The sequence below is a fragment of the Myxocyprinus asiaticus genome, chromosome 44 (assembly GCF_019703515.2).
Source record: "Myxocyprinus asiaticus isolate MX2 ecotype Aquarium Trade chromosome 44, UBuf_Myxa_2, whole genome shotgun sequence".
NCBI lineage: Eukaryota > Metazoa > Chordata > Actinopteri > Cypriniformes > Catostomidae > Myxocyprinus > Myxocyprinus asiaticus.
In genome coordinates this window covers 3,049,385-3,069,853 of record NC_059387.1, presented here as the reverse complement: position 1 = coordinate 3,069,853, position 20,469 = coordinate 3,049,385, and the positions used below count along the sequence as shown (strand labels likewise).

Here is a 20,469-nt window from a genome sequence, read left to right as displayed (position 1 = left end):
TACACAGACGTCTTTGACCGTTGTCATTTTTATCGCCATGCTTTTAAAAGATGTGTCAGTTACAACTCGGAGAAGGAGACTCTGTTCGGCTTCATTCAGCTGCTCTGCGTCTTGCACCCATCTGCCCTACTTTTAATTGTTAATTTTAATGCCCAAAGAAGGGAATTTGAAGTGAATATGTAAATGCCATGAACTGTGCGTTTGTGTGTCATTCAGTTGAAATCTGGGCATCACTGAGCAGCTCCTAGCAGGAAGAGCGCACAAAGAGCTTCTCAAGCACTCCAGTGCGCACGCCGTCATCTGAGGCTCGCGCCAAACTCCAGCGAAAATATAAAGGAACAAATATAAACTTTGATAGTGAATGCAAAGCACTACGGTTTCACTTTAATTTAAAGGTGCTATATGTAATATTTTTCTGTACTAAATCATAAAATGACCATAATATGTCATTGGAGAATTAGGAAACATGCTAAGTTGAAATACTGGCTTCTCCGATAACAATGCTACAGCCAGTGTATTCTACATTGAAGTTTCCATTCCGGGCCAGAATTTCTGTTTATGTTTTGGCCTGTGTGATCCCGCCCACTGCTCACTCACCAATAGTATTTGGACACCGCCGGGTTGCCAGATTTGAACAAGATTTGAAGGCAGCAAACGAACTGGATCAGAGATACCAGATTCCACCCGACTTAAAAAGCCTCGCCATCCGTCTAAAAACCACCGTGACCAAAGGCGTAGTAAAACACGGATAAATACTGGAGATGCCTTTGGAAGATGGAGACAGCTTAAAGCCCAGAAATCTTTCAAACGGATGCTGAGTTGGCTAATTTGCGTGTCAACATTCAGGCAACCCGCATGAGCTTCAGTCAAATATTGGAGGGGCAGACAACTCTCCAATATTTTTATTTGGACTGCAGTACCCATTTCAAACGCTTGTCAATCTTACATAAAGCACCTTTAACAATCGTTTATAGCAAATGTTAATGACGCAGTGGTAATGACATGCAGTGACACAGAGGAGATGCACACTTTATTTCTGTGGAGTGATAAAATTATGAGAAATAAAGGCTCGTGAGTTTAATCAAAAAGCATTAAAATAATGTTTGAAAGAAGAAATTAGGACAGAAATATTTTACTATTGCATAATATAATATTACATAACATACACTACCATTCAAAAGTTTAGGGTCATTTACTCATTCTTTATTTTTTTTTTCACATTTTAGAATAATAGTAAAGTCATCAAAACTATGGAATAACATAAATGGAACTATGGGAATTGTGTTGTGACTAAACAAAATCCAAAATAAATCAAAACTGTGTTATGTTTTAGCATTTAGCAATCTTTGCCTAGAATTTGCAGACATGTACTCTTGACATTTTCTCAACCAACTTCTTGAGGTATCACCCTGGGATGCTTTTTAAACAGTACTGAAGGAGTTCCCATCTATGTTGGGCTTTTCTTTATTATTCAGTCCAGTTTTCTTTTTTTATTAAATTTTCGTTTTATAATGAAATAAATTAATATGTTGGCACAATTATATTTTTGTCTACAAAACTAATTTCAAACATTTAAGCATACACCTTCAGATCAAAAGATTTTTAAGATCATGAGAAACATTTCAGTCAAGTGACCCCAAACTTTTGAACGGTAGTGTAAATATAATACAAATATACATTTTAAAGGATTTAAACTTTTTTATTTTAATTGAGTTGCAAAAACAAGTGTAAATGTAAAATTGACCAAAACTAAAGTTGACCAAAAGAGTGAAATATTTTATTTAGAAATATCTTGATATTTAAAACATTATTTTTCATGTAATTCATTTAGATTTAATGCCTTAAAAGGATTTCATATATCCCTGTTTTATTATTTGATCGATATATTTGAAGTTAAATATGTAGAAATGACCTCTAAAGGTGTATGAAGCACACATGTACTTTAAGAAATATGACATTGTTTGACATTTAATCGTGAAAGCCCTAAAACAGACAATTAATCGTCATTATCGCAATTATTTGTTTGACAATTAATCATCAGTCAGATTTCATAATCGTGACAGCCCTAGCGTGGGCTGATTGGGAACCAGTCATAATATGATTCAGGTGTTGCAAAGTAACTGTTATTGAAGACAAATGGGGCAGTTAAAAACACCTGGACTTGATAGCATAACCGTGAGTAAACAGTTTAATTCATGAATGTTTCATTTGTCATGAATGTTTGATATTTATGGTGCTGTTGTGCTTGAAGTTTAAAATATTCGGGTGCAATGTGTTGGATGTGCGTTATTTGTAAACCCTTAAATGTAGCTTTATAATGTTGTGGACAGCTTGTTTATTCTCTTCCGATTAAGTTTCAGATATGGCTGAATTTGAAGGGCTGCACGATATTAGCCAATTATAACTGTGGGCGTTTACATTGAAGTTTAAAGGAGACGCTGTGGCCAAAACCAATTGTTTCAGTCAGAGGGCCAGAGACAGGGTAGAAAATGATCATTTATTATTAAACCATGACAGTTTTCATCCAAAAATCTTTAGTGACATTATCAGTGAACGTCAGGGAAGATAATACAATTATAAAATTATTTAAAATATGGTTAGGATCAATAATTGGATTGCATTTATATCTCTAAAAAGTCTGCTAACACACATTTTACAAAAATCGTATTATGTTGTAGGGCTTTACTGGTTGTTTAGATCAGTGTTACTATCAGAAATAATTGGTAATTATTTCTGTAGTTATTAATCAACATTTAAATTAATTAATTGGATCTAACTCATTAAAACCTCATATGGGGCTCCAGTAAATGTAGTGTGCTACGTTTAGGAGCAAGTTTGGTTATTAGCAATAATTAATAATTATCAAAGATAATTATTAATTATTAAAATCAATAGAACATTGATGAGAATCAATGTTAGCTTTTTTTTTAATCCTTTAAATCAACAGTTATCAAAGATAATCGTTAACTGTTAACGTCGATGAAACATTAATTAAAATTAACACTAGCTTATTGATCATTCAAATTCAATCAAAGATAATTATCAATTATCAAAAATCAATAGAATATTAATAAGGATTAACATTGATGGGGCACCACCCTGAAATCAGGCACTAATAACCGAATATTAAAACAGTCTCAATATTAGATTGTTTTCTTAGGAAAATCGACATCCGAAGAATATCGATTTTCGGGAAAAAAAAAAACAATGAATGAAGGTTTGAATCCGAGCACTGACATCCCGTCAGCATGACACAGGTGTATGCAAAACAAACCAAAACACTTCTCTTTGTAATATAAACAAAAGTTTATTTATGCAGTAATATCAATTAATAATTAATACAATGCAGTCAATAAACTTCCGACTTACAACTACAAACTAAACAGTGATATGATTAGATATGGAAATAAAAAGAATCCTATAACACAAGGTGTGTGTGTGTGACAGTGTGTGTGTCAGTGTGGTTAGTGAGAGAGAGAGAGAGAGAGATGATTAAGTGACAGCCCGAAAGCTGATTTCGCGATAGCTGGAGATAAAGCAGCCGTGTTCATCACTCAGAGATGTGGTTTTACGAGCGGGGCTCGTAAAAGTCCTGTGTTATTTGACTGGATGAACTCAGTTGCTGTCTCACCCGCGATGGCGAAAATGCACAACAATCCAATTTGGTTGGACCACAATACAGCAAAACAAATTTGTGATAATTAATACCCTGAGTATTAATAATGAGCGGACATGGTGGTCCGTAAACTGTACAAGCAAAAACCTTGAAACACAAGAATAACACACTATAATATTCTATCTCTGCCCAGACGTAACCTCTTACTTGAATCGCATGAGGACACAGGTAGAATGTGTTTTCCTCCGTCCTTTAACCTTGACCCGGTTCCTTGAGGCTCGTGTGATGACGAGAGCCGTTTCCTCGTGCTGTCGGCGGCCGGTACGGCTGTTGGTTCTCGGCGGGCTGGCGGAGAACTCAGAAATGTCGACTTGATTGAAGATGGAAGAGAAATCTTTAATCTATTCACTTCTGGAGGCCAACGGATGAAGATGCGAATTGCTCGGCGGTCTCCTTCGGATCCGTTAGAGTGTTCGGTTGAACACAGAGTAATCTCAACTCGTCCAGCGAGATGGAGATTGTATGGCTACAGTTTCAAGTCGGACATTACTTCCTTAAGCCACGAGGTTGCACCGGAGAGCAGCAAAAAGCTACGTCCGTATTCGGTGAACGAAGTCGCAGGAAGCAACTTTGGAAGCATTTCAGAATTATTTGAAGTCCTGATGATGTCATGTTTGAGGGATGTTCTGTGGTGTGCCTCATCCAATAGGAGTTGAGAGCTCGATCCTTTAGAGGGCAAGGCTTCATGGATCTGTAGTCTGTTTTGGACTCCCTTTGTTTGATTTTGGCGCGATTTTTGTCAGTAAAATTTACGACTTAGAAGGAGGGGGCTTGAGGAATGTTTTTTTATGACTGTTAGGCCTGCCTTTGTCTTCTATCTGAATACATGAGGCCCAACATTCCCCCCTTTGTTCTGAAGAGTTGGTTGTTGTCCAGCATCTTTAGAGCAACTGAAGGGCCGAACAGTTCTTGTCGGTTCACAGTAACCTGTGGGTTACGCCATCTATGTATTCCTGATAGGAAAGAGAAATGGTTGCACAGTCCATACAGTTCATTAGAGTTCACAGAGGTTTTATCGTCTGGACAGAGATTGAGGCACATCTGGGCATAGAACTTCTAGCTAATTCTAAAGCTACATTCATCACACATAAACATTTCAAGTTATTGGCAGGCACAGCATTAACCATAACACAATCCTTTGTTGTTCTTTGGTCATAACACAAAATCAAAGTAGAACCTGACATTGGTTACTAGGAACAAAATGTTAGAGGAAAGGATGGTTAATGGTTAAAATGGCTTATCCTTGGAAATGATGGGGTTAACCTGTGTGATGGGCTCAGACTGGTGTGTAAAGCGCGGCTGTATGAGAAGTGAGTCCAGTCTGGCCTGTATGTGTTGAATGTACCTGTACATGGCATGTGCAATAATTGCGATGACGATCCAACCACTAAGGAGGAGCTAGAGGGCAATCAAACTGATAGGGTGTTCTCGGTAAGATGACGATCTGCTTATGTGACTATGAAATACAGTGGTCAAGCCAGTCGGTTTGAGACTGAACTTCACTAATTCCATCCCTTCAGCCTGAAGCTGCTGTTGAAGGGTGTCATCAACGGTGAGGCTGTAACCTCTAAATGCGTCCATGATCTCAATTTCTGCATCATTTTTGTCGACGTTGAGATGGAGGACAATATCATCAATGTGCATGGTGGCTCTTTGGGGAACAGTTAAGAACACCGTTTGGTTTGGTAGCCTTAGTTTAGTGGCCTTAGTTTAGTGGCTGTATCATGGCAGTCGTATGACTTCGGTGGCTGGTGTGTTAACGAGCCAGCGACTGCCTGCTCGCTCTACCTTTGTCTCTGTTCCTTCACCTTTGATGGACATGCTATCATGACACTTGTTCATGGAATTCGGCTCTTTGGCCGCAGAGGTAGTTAGTCACCTCTCTAACAAAGGGGTTGCGTTTTGACAAACCCAATGAATGTACTTTGTCTTGGTACACATGTTTAGGTTAGAGATAAGGTAGAGCGAGGGGTCCTCATCATGGTAGGCGAGTGTTGGTGGTGTTTTGAGGTGAATGTGTGCATTACCTCTCTGAAAACCAACATTAAATACAGATTTTAGTCTATATATATTCTGCCTATGACGGTAGATTGAGGATAAATCCTATTTTGAGGTTCTGAGGATTTACATGGATTGGAATTTCAATGCCAAAACTATATGCCATGTGTATCTGTGAAGGTTGCACAATGGAGATAGTTGCAGATCTAAGGATTTGTTTGACAAGGTTTAAGGAGACCAGGTAAGCTGGAATCCTTCCATCACTCAGACTGTTGACTGAGGAGCTAATTTCCCTGAGGTCCTGCATTAGATCTCTAACGATACACGCATAAGTTGTTTTCTCTGACAAAATCCCTAAAGAGTGCAAAGTGTTATTGATAAGAACGGATTGTGAATTTACAGTGACTATAGTACCCTGAAGGGTTTTATTCAGGCCCTGTAATTGTTCTTATTGGAGTCGTCGTCTCTGCTGGATTTTTGGACGATGGCGACGTGTGTATCTGAAGCTGGCGAACTGTTTTCTGGACCAAGTGGTCTCGGTATGTCAACCTGAGCCCACATGTGTCCACGACAGCAGTCAATGAGCGGAGCCAATCGGTTCAGTAGGTCCTGGCCAACTAACAGTGGTTCCGTATTAATGGGACATATGTAAACAGGGTCTGTTAGCGTCATCCCTTGAAAGGTGTCAATCCAGGCCCGTTTTGTGATAGACGACCTATCTTGCGTGTAGCTTGTGACGCTTACGTTGCAGGTCTCTGTCTATAACGGTTTGCCAAGGGAGAGCTTTGCTCTAGCCACCTCTGCGAAGGTGTTGGAACCCATTAGACTATTTCGGAACCGGTGTTGAGTAGTGTGTGTGAGTTGAATGACCCACGTGTCAGGCGTTGCCCTTACGGTACAGATCGCCCAAGAAGGTCAGAAAAGGAGGGTGTGGCATGTTAGGAGTGACTGTTTTGGGGAGCAACTTGGACACTGTTCCCCTTTTCCCGACCTACAAAGTAAACTTTGGCGTTAACGGGAGGGGGTACATCGTCTAGTCATACTGATGAGGTTTCAGCGCCGTGTTCCTTTAAGGAGGTCAACGGACCTGGTGAACAACGGAGCACGTCAAGCTTAGTTACTAACTCAGTCAAGCGTCTCCTTATATCCTCCATTTCCTCTCTCAAATCTTGTTCTCTGAGGGGATTTGAAACCTTGCCTACCCACTCACCTTCTTGTTTGGGTTTTCGTTCGAAACGCGCATTTCCTTTCGGCCGGCAAACGTTTTGTTGTTTAGGCCTGCTGTGACCCTGGGGGTGTGTCTGGTCACCACCCCCCTGGTTCTGTTGCCTACCCTGCTGGCAGGATGATCGGCGCCTCTGGGGTCCTGTTCTAGCATTCACCTTAACGTGAGGCGTTTTGTTGCCTTCAAACGCTAGGTCTGCATATGAGGCTTGGATCCCCAGGGCTCTGGCGTCGCCTTCATGCCCTCGGGCAGGGCGCACACGTGTCTCCCATGCCAGTTGCGCGTACTTTCTGATTTCCTGCATGGTGGGGTTGCCCATTCTGCAGTGCATTGTGACGTCATATCGCACGCACTCGTGGAGGTTGTGAAGGAAAAGAGACTTGAAAGCTCGTTCCTCCTCCAGACCTGGTGCATTACTTCCTTGGAAGTACGTGGTTCTCAGGCGTCTATAATACTCACGCGGAGGCTCGTGCCTCTTCTGGGTGATGGTGAAAGCAGCTATGGTAGCGGAGGCTTCGTTGATATACAGCGAATACTCCTCGCGTAGGGCTTTACACGGAGCCGAGTAGCGGTTTCGTGTACTAGTCGGTAGCGTTTCCATGAACGCATGGACACTCCTTACCGTGGTCTTCCATATGAGCTTGAGTTTTTCGCGCGACGAAGCGTAAGGCAAATCAATCAGGCAGTGCTCAATTTCCCTAAGATAATTGTCAATGTTTGAATCTCGATTATTTGGGTCAAAGCGTTCTATGTCCCCTGCGAGGGACTCGAGTTGTCGGATGCGCAAGCGTTGGTGTCGGTATGACCACGGGTCGTCCGAGTCACCCGAAACATCATAGTCACTCGGATCGCTATAGCGATGAGGACGACTTCCTCCCCTTCGTGGTGGGGAAGGAGTCCAGTCGACGCGTGGGGGTGGACCCCGGGTTGCGTACAGCTCCCTGGCTAATGGGATCTTTGAGCCGCTTGCACCACTCTGGGCTTGAAAATAATTGTCCCCCCTTCGTGGTGTGGAATCAGTCGGTTTGAAACGCAAGGTGGCGTGACTGAAAACTGACTGAGGAGGGCAACTATAAGGAGGGGCACCTGCATCCAACCAGCGGGCCGCTGGAGGATTTTGAAAGGTGTCTTGGAGGACGAAGTCAGAGACTGTACCACTAGGGGCAGCTCGGCTCCTAGCGTGTGTTCCTGGGTTTCTCAGGGGCACATTTCTATGCGTATCGCTAAAAAGGGAGCCCTCTTCTATGTCAGATGTCGTGCGATGCGTTTCAGCTGCACTTACCTGATCAGACTCTACTTTTAGCTGGGCAGCTTGAAGCTGCCTGCGCAGGGCTTCATTTTCCTCCTGCATCCGGGCATTATCTTTCTGTGCCTGGACTTTCTCAGCTTGAGTGCACCTAATTTCTTGGTGCAGGCTGAGATTTTCCCTCTGCACCGCATGATAGCTGCTCTGCAGCTGTGCGAGCTGGGCCTGGTGCTCGGCGGTTTGCAGTTGGGTTTTGCCGTGATGAAGGAGGAACATTTGGCCCACAAGGTCCAGGATTGTGCGCATTGGCTTCCCAACCGGGTTGTTGACATAATCAACTAGTTCCTGCAATGCTTCATCACAACGACTAATATTGTAGCCGTTAAGGTTATCTCTCTCCTCTATGGAGAGACGAAGGACAGCAGCAACTACATCTTGCAGTGCTGGGTCGACTAACCTCTGTGTAGCTTTAGCTCCAGTCACGCAGGGCGATTGGTGACTCATTTTACTGGGGCCGTAAAAATTCTTGTGATAATGGCTCTGACAGCTTGTTGTTTTACAGTTGATATAATGCTAACACGAAAGCACAGTTGAGAGGCTTCGACCTGTGGCTTACGGTCTTTACTGTTATATAATGTGCAAATTTCACTGTGTTCTCTCTTTGGTGGATGTCAATGAAGTGACTTGGCACCTCTCTGTAACATTTAGATGAAAGTGTTAGGAGTTAAATAACAACAACAGCAGGTTTTAAGCAGACTATAGTAAATTTACCAACCCCTAATTCACTCTTAAGAGCACTTTCACACCACACTGGCTTATGTTTGGCAGGTTTTGAGAAATAAATTGTCAAACAGAACCAAACTTTGAAGTAAGGATTTCAAGTTATTACTTTGGATTCTTATGCATAACACTGTGACAGAACTGGCACGTAGGAGTCCTCACACGGGGCACCAATTAATATGTAGGGCTTTACTGGTTGTTTAGATCAGTGTTACTATCAGAATTAATTGGTAATTATTTCTGTAGTTATTAATCAACATTTAAATTAATTAATTGGATCTAACTCATTAAAACCTCATATGGGGCTCCAGTAAATGTAGTGTGCTACGTTTAGGAGCAAGTTTGGTTATTAGCAATAATTAATAATTATCAAAGATAATTATTAATTATTAAAATCAATAGAACATTGATGAGAATCAATGTTAGCTTTTTTTTAATCCTTTAAATCAACAGTTATCAAAGATAATCGTTAACTGTTAACGTCGATGAAACATTAATTAAAATTAACACTAGCTTATTGATCATTCAAATTCAATCAAAGATAATTATCAATTATCAAAAATCAATAGAATATTAATAAGGATTAACATTGACGGGGCACCACCCTGAAATCAGGGACTAATAACCGAATATTAAAACAGTCTCAATATTAGATTGTTTTCTTAGGAAAATCGACATCCGAAGAATATCGATTTTCGGGAAAAAAAAAACAATGAATGAAGGTTTGAATCCGAGCACTGACATCCCGTCAGCATGACACAGGCGTATGCAAAAGAAACCAAAACACTTCTCTTTGTAATATAAACAAAGTTTATTTATGCAGTAATATCAATTAATAATTAATACAATGCAGTCAGTAAACTTCCGATTTACAACTACAAACTAAACAGTGATATGATTAGATATGGAAATAAAAAGAATCCTATAACACATAAGGTGTGTGTGTATCAGTGTGTGTGTGTGTGTGTGTGTGTGTGTGTCAGTGTGGTTAGTGAGAGAGAGAGAGAGAGAGAGAGAGAGATTATTAAGTGACAGCCCGAAAGCTGATTTCGCGATAGCTGGAGATAAAGCAGCCGTGTTCATCACTCAGAGATGTGGTTTTACGAGCGGGGCTCGTAAAAGTCCTGTGTTATTTGACTGGATGAACTCAGTTGCTGTCTCACCCGCGATGGCGAAAATGCACAACAATCCAATTTGGTTGGACCACAATACAGCAAAACAAATTTGTGATAATTAATACCCTGAGTATTAATAATGAGCGGACATGGCGGTCCGTAAACTGTACAAGCAAAAACCTTGAAACACAAGAATAACACACTATAATATTCTATCTCTGCCCAGACGTAACCTCTTACTTGAATCGCATGAGGACACAGGTAGAATGTGTTTTCCTCCGTCCTTTAACCTTGACCCGGTTCCTTGAGGCTCGTGTGATGACGAGAGCCGTTTCCTCGCGCTGTCGGCGGCCGGTACGGCTGTTGGTTCTCGGCGGGCTGGCGGAGAACTCAGAAATGTCGACTTGATTGAAGATGGAAGAGAAATCTTTAATCTATTCACTTCTGTAGGCCAACGGATGAAGATGCGAATTGCTCGGCGGTCTCCTTCGGATCCGTTAGAGTGTTCGGTTGAACTCGTCCAGCGAGATGGAGATTGTATGGCTACAGTTTCAAGTCGGACATTACTTCCTTAAGCCACGAGGTTGCACCGGAGAGCAGCAAAAAGCTACGTCTGTATTCGGTGAACGAAGTCGCGGGAAGCAACTTTGGAAGCATTTCAGAATTATTTGAAGTCCTGATGATGTCATGTTTGAGGGATGTTCTGTGGTGTGCCTCATCCAATAGGAGTTGAGAGCTCGATCCTTTAGAGGGCAAGGCTTCATGGATCTGTAGTCTGTTTTGGACTCCCTTTGTTTGATTTTGGCGCGATTTTTGTCAGTAAAATTTACAACTTAGAAGGAGGGGGCTTGAGGAATGTTTTTTTATGACTGTTAGGCCTGCCTTTGTCTTCTATCTGAATACATGAGGCCCAACAATGTTTATCTCTGATTTGCGCTGTAGAAACCTGAAATGATCTCATCAATTGGCAATAGACTGCTGAGGGCAGTAAATACAATACGAATATTTTTTCAAAATTACTCTTCCTTTAAATAACTAAAAGAATCGTTACCGGAACCATTACATTTCTTACGATTCCCATCCCTACCAATTGCACTGGTTTTGTTAACTGCAGTGGCTCCTGACACATGATCCATAGCTTAACTTTTATTGATGGGGGCGTTTCATAATTAGCCGAAAAAAAACTTGCTGTGTCGGCACACAAATGCTCCTTCCCAGTGTAAAAGGCTCAGTAGCAATCCATTATTTCTGTTTAAAATCTTGTGTTGCTGAGAATTCACGTTGTGTGTGAAGGGTCATTATTCAGGTACAAATCACCATCCAGACCTCTGCTGATCCATATATATGAGTGTAATAATTATAATTATTTATAATACAATGTTCTATGGTTATTGTCCAGCAGTGTTCAGGTTGGGATAAGCTCTCAATGGCAGCAGGAATCTGCTCTATATTCATCCAGCAGTGAGATGGACTCCAGCTCTACGAGACAGGACACCTGTGAGACACCTGTGAACAGCTACAGCTGGATGAAACAGGAGGCAGATACTGAACTCATCCAGTGGGAAAATACAAACTCTGTGGCTGCTAGTGATGCTGATCAAGAAAACACTCAGAGCAGTGCTGTTTCCAGTACGTCATTATTCATTTATATTTACCAGATTACAGTGATGTGGCATAAATTGTGAGGTGTAACTAGATGCTCTGAAGATGATGCATAAGCAAACAAAACTGCAATGTTCTCATTAGTTTAGCATGCTTTCAGCTGTCAGCAGCAGAGACATCTCCTGCAACCAAATTGATAAACGATGCTAAAATGCTAGCATTTGATGTACATGTGTATGATTGTCAAAAGACAGTATAATTAACAATATTTTGAACACCTGTTTCTTTAAACGTTTGTTAAACGGGATTTATTATCATGTAATTCATGTTGGGTGTGAATGGTCTTTATTCAAGTATAAATTACCATCCAGACCTCTGCTGATCCATTTATATGAGTGTATTATAATTATATTCTCATCATTATAATACATTCACATTGGGTGTGACTCATTGATGGATTCTGTTCAATAAAAGTGAATGTTTGTCATTGACTCTGTAAATCTCCCTGGGTACTGACATGTGGCTGCACGTGATTGCAACATCCAGTGTTCAGAATATTAATTTCATATAATTTATCAATTGTGGGCCAAATTTCATATAATTTATCAATTGTGGAGATTGGAATCCCCACCCCCCCAATCTGGTGAATATATAGACAAAGAATTTAGTTAATTTGGTAACTACTTAAATAAAGAGCATTTTTTTCTGAGCCAAGTCTCTGTCATTTCAAAATAAGAGCCCCTTGTTGACATTTTGGTTGCACAATAAACTGCATATGGGATTTTATTCATTTTGAACTCTTAAGCCTCTGTGTCAGTGCCCATCATTGTAAAGAAAGACTAAGATGTTTTTTTTTTATTTTATTTTTTACATTTAAAAACTACTTGCCAATTATTCAGTTATCCGCCTTTTCTACCACTTTAGTTATTGGTGTGGGCAAAATCCACTATTGGTCAACCTCTACTTTGGAGGTCATATGAAATATTGTGCTTTTTAAGTTTTTATTATCTATGAAATTTGCTCATTTTCTACCCTTTTACCAAAATTGTATTTGTCTAAAAACAATCTGTAACCCTGATTTGTTTTTCTTGTACTTAACATTAAATTAAATTTGAATTTATAATTTATTTAAAAGAGTAAAAAAAAAAAAAAACAGTATGGGTAACATGGTTGCAAATGGCTTACCAGTTTGTGACCACATGTCAGTTTCTAGTTATTGATAGTCAGGGTTGTGAGGGTTACTTTTGAAATGTATTCCACTACAGATTAAAGAATACGTGCTGTAAAATGTAATTTGTAATGTATTCCGTTAGATTACTCAAGGTCAGTAACGTATTCTAAATACTTTGGATTACTTCTTCAGCACTGGTAGATTTTTTCACTTGTTTTGACTATAAAAACTCTGCCAGTACAGTAAGACAAAATACACATGTTAAAAATACATTCTCTGAAAAACCTAAATATCTTATGCAGTGTTGTTTCTAAAACAAGATCAATCAAACTGATCTTGTTTTAAGGATTTTTAGATATTTGTACAGGAAAACAATACAAAAATTATTATCAAGAATATAATTTTTGCCCTAATATCAAAGGTCTTACTAGAAAAAAAGAAATTATGATCTAATGTGAATTTTCTTGATAAAAAAATATGATCGTGCCTGGTAACATGTGCATGTAAAATGGCTTGAAATAGCATTTTAGCTTAGCGTAAAGCTGACAATTTACACAAGGTTTATTTCTATTTCTTCTGCTCCAGACTTACTTCAAACTTACTTCTCTGTCTGCTCGTATGAATGTAACACATCATAAGAAAGTGTTTCACCGCTGTTCAAATGCACTTTGGATCACATCATTTATATGGATAAATGTTTTTCATCTGAAAGGACTAAATATTAAATGAAACAAATGACAATAAAATGCAAAGTAATCTCTTCAGTAATCAGAATACTTTTTGAATGTAACTGTATTCTAATTACCAATGATTTAAATTGTAACTGTAGTGGAATACAGTTACTTATATTTTGTATTTTAAATACGCAATCCCATAGAAGATGGTTAGCTTTCCCGTAAATTAAAGAAAATATTTGTAAATTTTCTTAAAATAACTTTGGTAACAGGGTTGAATGGCTGTCAATTATTTGATTGCTGCTTTTCATGCTTTAAATTATTTTGGAGTTATCACTCCATAGAACATGGGACATGTGCCTTTATTTTATAAAAAAAATAAAAAATGTCCTGGGACACCAAACATGCAAACAAAATTGACTGTCTCTTGCTCCACAGCAAATATTCCTAATGAAGGTGAACCCTCTAGTATGATGCAGACCATCACTAGACTTCAGTGTCTGCTGGAGAGCAAAAAAGAGAGGATTGAAGCTCTGGAGAAACAGGTCCAGGATCTACAGGAGGATCGCAAGTTCCTCCGCACACAGATCGAGAACCTCACCAGCGCTCGTGTGGTTCACGTCCCAGAAGGTGTGATTTCCTTGATTGTTCATAAATGTTATATGTTATGTTTATATATTATATACTGTATAATATACTGTAACATTGGCACGTGCTCATTGCTCTTGTTTACAACTATGCTCCATTTCTACAGCGAGCACATCACTGTTGTCAGAGTCCAGGCCACACAAGAGACAAAGGAAGAGTTCCTCCAGCACATGTGACACTGAAGAAAGTGTCTCTGATGAGTCCGTGAGCACTGCTTCATCAGAGTCCAGCAGCAACAAGAAAAAAAGACGACACAAGAACAAGAAACAGAAGAAAGGGAGGAGAGGTACACAACACATTTACACGAGAATGCAGAAAGTTTTTGCAGCATCAGATGTGTATCTGGATGGTTCTTCATGAAGTTTCCTTGTGTAAATGTAAGCCTGCATGATTTGGTCAAGTGCTATTGTGATATTTTTAAAATGCAATGAGATTTTAGTTGTGAAATGACTCATTTAATAAAACCCCAATTCCGAAGATGCTAATAAAAACAAAAAGGATTTGTAAATTGTATTCATCCTGTGCTATAACAAAAGTACTACAACAACACATTATTTGATGTTATAGAGATAGTCAGTGCTACTGACCTATAGTCATTAAGGTTGGTGGGGTGCCCTTTCTGTGGTACTGGAACCAAACACAAAGTTTTCCAGAGCGCTGGCATTCTCTTCAGACAGAGACTAAAGTTGAACAGGTGCAGAAACTCTCCACTCAGCTGATCGGCACAGGCCCTCAGGACTCTGGGACAGATGCCATCAGGTCCTGCAGCCTAAAGCCTTAAAGTATAATTCAGTCAGACGCGAGCGTCCGCGTACAGGACTTGTGACGAAAATTTCATCAGCAGCAGAATGCACATTCGCCTGGGATCATTTGCACTAATTTGTGGGTCCACAAGGTGGCAACACTCACTGATGAACTGTTGCTGTCACGAAGAAGCGCTAGAAGATGTAATCGCCAATAAACAACTGGAGACAAAGGTGGAAACCACAACAGTAGACGTACGCAACAAGAGCGCTTGTGTGAGGAGGTCAGAATATACCGGTATTTGTATAACTCCAGTCTGAAGGAATATAAAGACATATTCATGGATCTAAACTCCTGAACAGAAATAGTCCAGTGTCTCAGCAGTCGTAGCGTGCATGCTCCAACCACCTGTTTATACGCGCACAGTCAATCAAATGAAGTATACTTTGAAAGGCTGAGCATTCGACTTTTTGCAGACACAAAGCATTCGCTTCAAAACAGAAGTATACTTTGGGCTTACCCTGGTGAGCTCTTTACCTGATCGTGTGTGGTTAGTGTGACCCGGGGGGTGTCAGCGGTTAAGAGTGTATGAAGGTCGATTTATACTTCTGCATCGAACCTACGTCGTAGGCTATGCGTATACAGTGGTTACTGCCTAGCCTACGCCATAGCCTGATGTGCGCCTCTTAAATAATATAACTGCATGCCACGTTGAGGCAGACCACAACAACTGTGATTGGTACACTTTGTTACATGAGACCATCCCCCAGCATGACAAAAAAGGTAGTGGTGCATTTTCTCAAAGATTATTTTAAGATCAATGCATCAAATCTGCTGATCAGTGATCGTGTCACATTGTATTTGGACTCGTTTAGTTTTTTGTGAGCATCTGCTGTTTTTATATTTTGTAATTTCATGAAGTTACTAGTGAAAATGTGACTAAAGATGCATCTTTTTACAACTTTGAGCTTTTTTGTCTCTGGGCTTTTACTCAATATATACAGGTGCATCTCAATAAATTAGAATGTCGTGGAAAAGTTCATTTATTTCAGTAATTCAACTCAAATTGTGAAACTCGTGTATTAAATAAATTCAGTGCACACAGACTGAAGTAGTTTAAGTCTTTGGTTCTTTTAATTGTGATGATTTTGGCTCACATTTAACAAAAACCCACCAATTCACTATCTCAAAAAATTAGAATATGGTGACATGCCAATCAGCTAATCAACTCAAAACACCTGCAAAGGTTTCCTGAGCCTTCAAAATGGTCTCTCAGTTTGGTTCACTAGGCTACACCATCATGGGGAAGACTGCTGATCTGACAGTTGTCCAGAAGACAATCATTGACACCCTTCACAAGGAGGGTAAGCCACAAACATTCATTGCCAAAGAAGCTGGCTGTTCACAGAGTGCTGTATCCAAGCATGTTAACAGAAAGTTGAGTGGAAGGAAAAAGTGTGGAAGAAAAAGATGCACAACCAACCGAGAAAACCGCAGCCTTATGATTGTCAAGCAAAATCGATTCAAGAATTTGGGTGAACTTCACAAGGAATGGACTGAGGCTGGGGTCAAGGCATCAAGAGCCACCACACACAGACATGTCAAGTAATTTGGCTACAGTTGTCGTATTCCTCTTGTTAAGCCACTCTTGAACCACAGACAACGTCAGAGGCATCTTACCTGGGCTAAGGAGAAGAAGAACTGGACTGTTGCCCAGTGTTCCAAAGTCCTCTTTTCAGATGAGAGCAAGTTTTGTATTTCATTTGGAAACCAAGGTCCTAGAGTCTGGAGGAAGGGTGGAGAAGCTCATAGCCCAAGTTGCTTGAAGTCCAGTGTTAAGTTTCCACAGTCTGTGATGATTTGGGGTGCAATGTCATCTGCTGGTGTTTGTCCATTGTGTTTTTTGAAAACCAAAGTCACTGCACCCGTTTACCAAGAAATTTTGGAGCACTTCATGCTTCCTTCTGCTGACCAGCTTTTTAAAGATGCTGATTTCATTTTCCAGCAGGATTTGGCACCTGCCCACACTGCCAAAAAGCACCAAAAGTTGGTTAAATGACCATGGTGTTGGTGTGCTTGACTGGCCAGCAAACTCACCAGACCTGAACCCCATAGAGAATCTATGGGGTATTGTCAAGAGGAAAATGAGAAACAAGAGACCAAAAAATGCAGATGAGCTGAAGGCCACTGTCAAAGAAACCTGGGCTTCCATACCACCTCAGCAGTGCCACAAACTGATCACCTCCATGCCACGCCGAATTGAGGCAGTAATTAAAGCAAAAGGAGCCCCTACCAAGTATTGAGTACATATACAGTAAATGAACATACTTTCCAGAAGGCCAACAATTCACTAAAAATGTTTTTTTTATTGGTCTTATGATGTATTCTAATTTTTTGAGAGAGTGAATTGGTGGGTTTTTGTTAAATGTGAGCCAAAATCATCACAGTTAAAAGAACCAAAGACTTAAACTACTTCAGTCTGTGTGCACTGAATTTATTTAATACACAAGTTTCACAATTTGAGTTGAATTACTGAAATAAATGAACTTTTCCACAACATTCTAATTTATTGAGATGCACCTGTATGTGGTTTGTGAGTGAAACAATATTTGTTGTATTCCACTTGAAAACATTCTGATCTGCACAATGTTTTGAGCGTATGTTTGACAGTATGGGTATGGGGTACAGTAAATAATCATATTTCATAAATTATGAAAACAGAGCACAGAGTTTCTAATCTGTCAGCAGATTGTTCAGAGTAGGTTATTTTGCCTATATGCATTGTAAAGACTAAGCTTTAAAATGACACCCATTTTGTGTTGGTCAAGCAAACAGTTATTTCTTAAATTAGATTTTTTTTCCTTCCCAGCAACGATTGTCAAAGTATGCCACACAATGTATTTATTAATAAGTAACTCAAAAGCAAGCATACAGTCTATGCCTGATTTATTGTCTCTCTGCATGGCAGGCAACTTGTAAAATAAATAATATGCATATTAAATACTACATACTTTGATGAACTCATTTTTAGCGCAAAAAAATTTTAATAAGTAAATTTGAATCCACTATTTACATTGATTTCGTTTATTTATTATATGAAGTTATTTCTGAAATGAATGCTTTTTATCTCAATACAATAACATCTGTGTACATACAGAACAATGCAGACACCAATGCAGAACTTTAAATGCAAACCACCACGTTGGCCACTACACGGAGCCTACGGTGTAGGCTCGATGCAGAAGTGTAAACCGGCCTTGAGAGGGAAACTTTTGGGGGGGGGTTGAAGGTGAGAATGTTTGGTGAGGATGGTCTCTGCAGGTATAGAGTAGTGGCTGTGCGGGGATGGGTGTTGAAGGGCTGCAGGGGGCCCTAGATCAAACCTGTTGAAGAACTGGCTCAACTCATTTATCATTGGAGATCAGGACTGCAGGCAGGTCAATCTATCTCCCGCACTCTCTGCTAATGCAGCCATGCACTTGTAATCCGGGCAATATGTGGTTTGAAGTTGTCCTGCTGAAAAATGCAGCAACGTACCTGGAAAAGATTGCATCTGGTTAAATTAATGGTGCCTTCACAGATGTGCAAGTTACCCATGCCATGGGCACTGACACACCCCTGGCCCATACAGACACTGGCTTTTGGTCCTGATGCTGATAACAGCTTGGAAAGTCCTTTTCCTCTTTTGCCCAGAGAACACAACGGCTTCTTTTTTCTTTTTTTTTCAAAAACTATTTGAAATGTGGACACATCGGACCACAAAGCATGATTCCACTCTTCTGCTTTCCATCTCAGATGAGACCGAGCCCAGAGAAGTCAGCAGCACTTCTGGACAGTGTTGATGTATGGCTTCTCCTTTACATAGTAAAGACTTGTAGATGCAGTGGCGAATGCTGTTGACTGAAAAAAGTTTACAAAAGTATTCCCGAGCCCATGTCACAGACGAATGACTGCTTTTAAGACTGTGACATCTGAGGGATCAAAGATCAAGCGCATCTCTTGTGAATTTAAGTGTTATTAGAAGAAATAGTGATGTTACACAGTGGTAAACACTCAACTGTCCCAACTTTTTTGGAGCATGTTGCAGTCATTTGATTTGAAATGAGTGTATATTTAAAAAAAAAAATAATAATAATAATAATATTAGCATTTTCCAGACAGTCCCAACTTTTGGGGTAGTATTTCGTATTGCTGATGCAAGCCTATAAGGATGTAATTGTGCAACCCTGCTTAAATGTTAAATTAGTCTTTGCCACACATTTTAATCTTAGAGTGGACATATTGATTTATAGAATATTTAGGGTATTTAATGAGCTGTATTTCAATCTTTTTCCAACAGGACGTGTCTCCCAGCATGGCTGGTGTTAGAGCAAGACTCTGTCTCATACAAATCTGATCAGGAGTGTTCTGAACACAGGAAGAAGTAAATTGTCTTCCTTATAAACACCTTACAGTGAGTGGGGTTCAATAAGCCATCCACCACTATAAGCAGGTCCTGTCAGTCTTCAAGAAGTGGAGCCTGAGTAGAGGTTTCCACCACTAAGCCAACATGGCCCCATCGCACAACTGTTCCTGACTGCTACAAAGACTTCTGGTGGATCTGTTTGGGCCTTGTGAGGTGACATTGGTCAGCTAGACCCAGCTGTCTGACTTCACTATTGAGGCTAATGATGCCCTCACAAGAAGGCACTGGTGAACCTTTGACATGAGGACTCCCCTCACTTTTTCTTGTTTTAGTCCTTTGTAAATTCATGTTTTTTTTTTCATTGGATGTTTCCATTTACTACATTTACTTTGTTGACTTGCAACAATCAACAAACATCCAATATTTCAATAGTTTTTAACTGTATGTTTATGTTAACATATTATTTATAAAAAGTATTTCACATCAAAGTCTCATCAACTTAGGTGTCAAACCTTACATTGTTTCAGTTTAGAAATGCAGTAACAAGTATTTGCTTTTTCTGTACCTGTGTTTTTATTTGTTGCAACTATTGTCAGCTTGTTTCTGGGCAAACAAATCCTTGGTAAACATAGCCAGTGTAATGATATAGCGATGGGAAGTCCAAATAATTTTAGCAAATTGGTTCATTTGGTTTGGGGGGGCTGGGTAGCTCAGCGAGTAAAGACGCTGACTACCACCCCTGGAGTCGCAAATTCGAATCTAGGGCATGCTGAGTGACTCCAGCCAGGTCTCCTAAGCAACCAAATTGGCCTGGTTGCTAGGGAGGGTAGAGTCACATGGGTAACCTCCTCATGGTCGCTATAATGTGGTTCTCGCTCTCGGGGGGGTGGGGGGGGGGGTGACATGGTGAGTTGTGCGTGGATGCCGCGGAGAATAGCGTGAAGCCTCCACATGTGCTATGTCTCCGTGGTAACATACTCAACAAGCCACGTGATAAGATGCGCGGATTGACGGTCATTGATGCAGAGGCAACTGAGATTCGTCCTCTACGCCACCAAGAGGACTTAGAGCGCATTGGGAATTGGGCATACCAAATTGGGGAGAAAAAAAAATCTAGAGTTCTGGCAACTAGCTGCAAACTTGCCACATATTTGCCACTCATTTGCCACTCATTATTTTCACATG

General features: G+C 40.2%; 1 protein-coding gene across 6 annotated transcripts in view; it reads left to right on the top strand.

The window, feature by feature from the left end:
- The window catches only part of zgc:174877 (uncharacterized protein LOC570025 homolog), a 54,985-nt gene extending 34,820 nt beyond the window's left edge, over positions 1–20,165 (top strand). Inside the window, exons 2-5 of one of the 6 annotated variants that reach the window (XM_051686838.1) lie at positions 11,443–11,669; positions 13,926–14,117; positions 14,242–14,512; positions 19,219–20,165. In XM_051686838.1, the coding sequence (XP_051542798.1) occupies positions 11,443–11,669; positions 13,926–14,117; positions 14,242–14,495 (673 nt within the window). In that variant the 3' untranslated portion in view covers positions 14,496–14,512; positions 19,219–20,165. Of the gene's footprint in view, positions 1–11,439; positions 11,670–13,925; positions 14,118–14,241; positions 14,513–19,218 lie in introns of all 6 variants that reach the window. The other 5 variants (XM_051686837.1, XM_051686841.1, XM_051686836.1 and 2 more) reach the window with 5 other exon arrangements.
- The last annotated feature ends 304 nt before the right edge of the window (positions 20,166–20,469 follow it).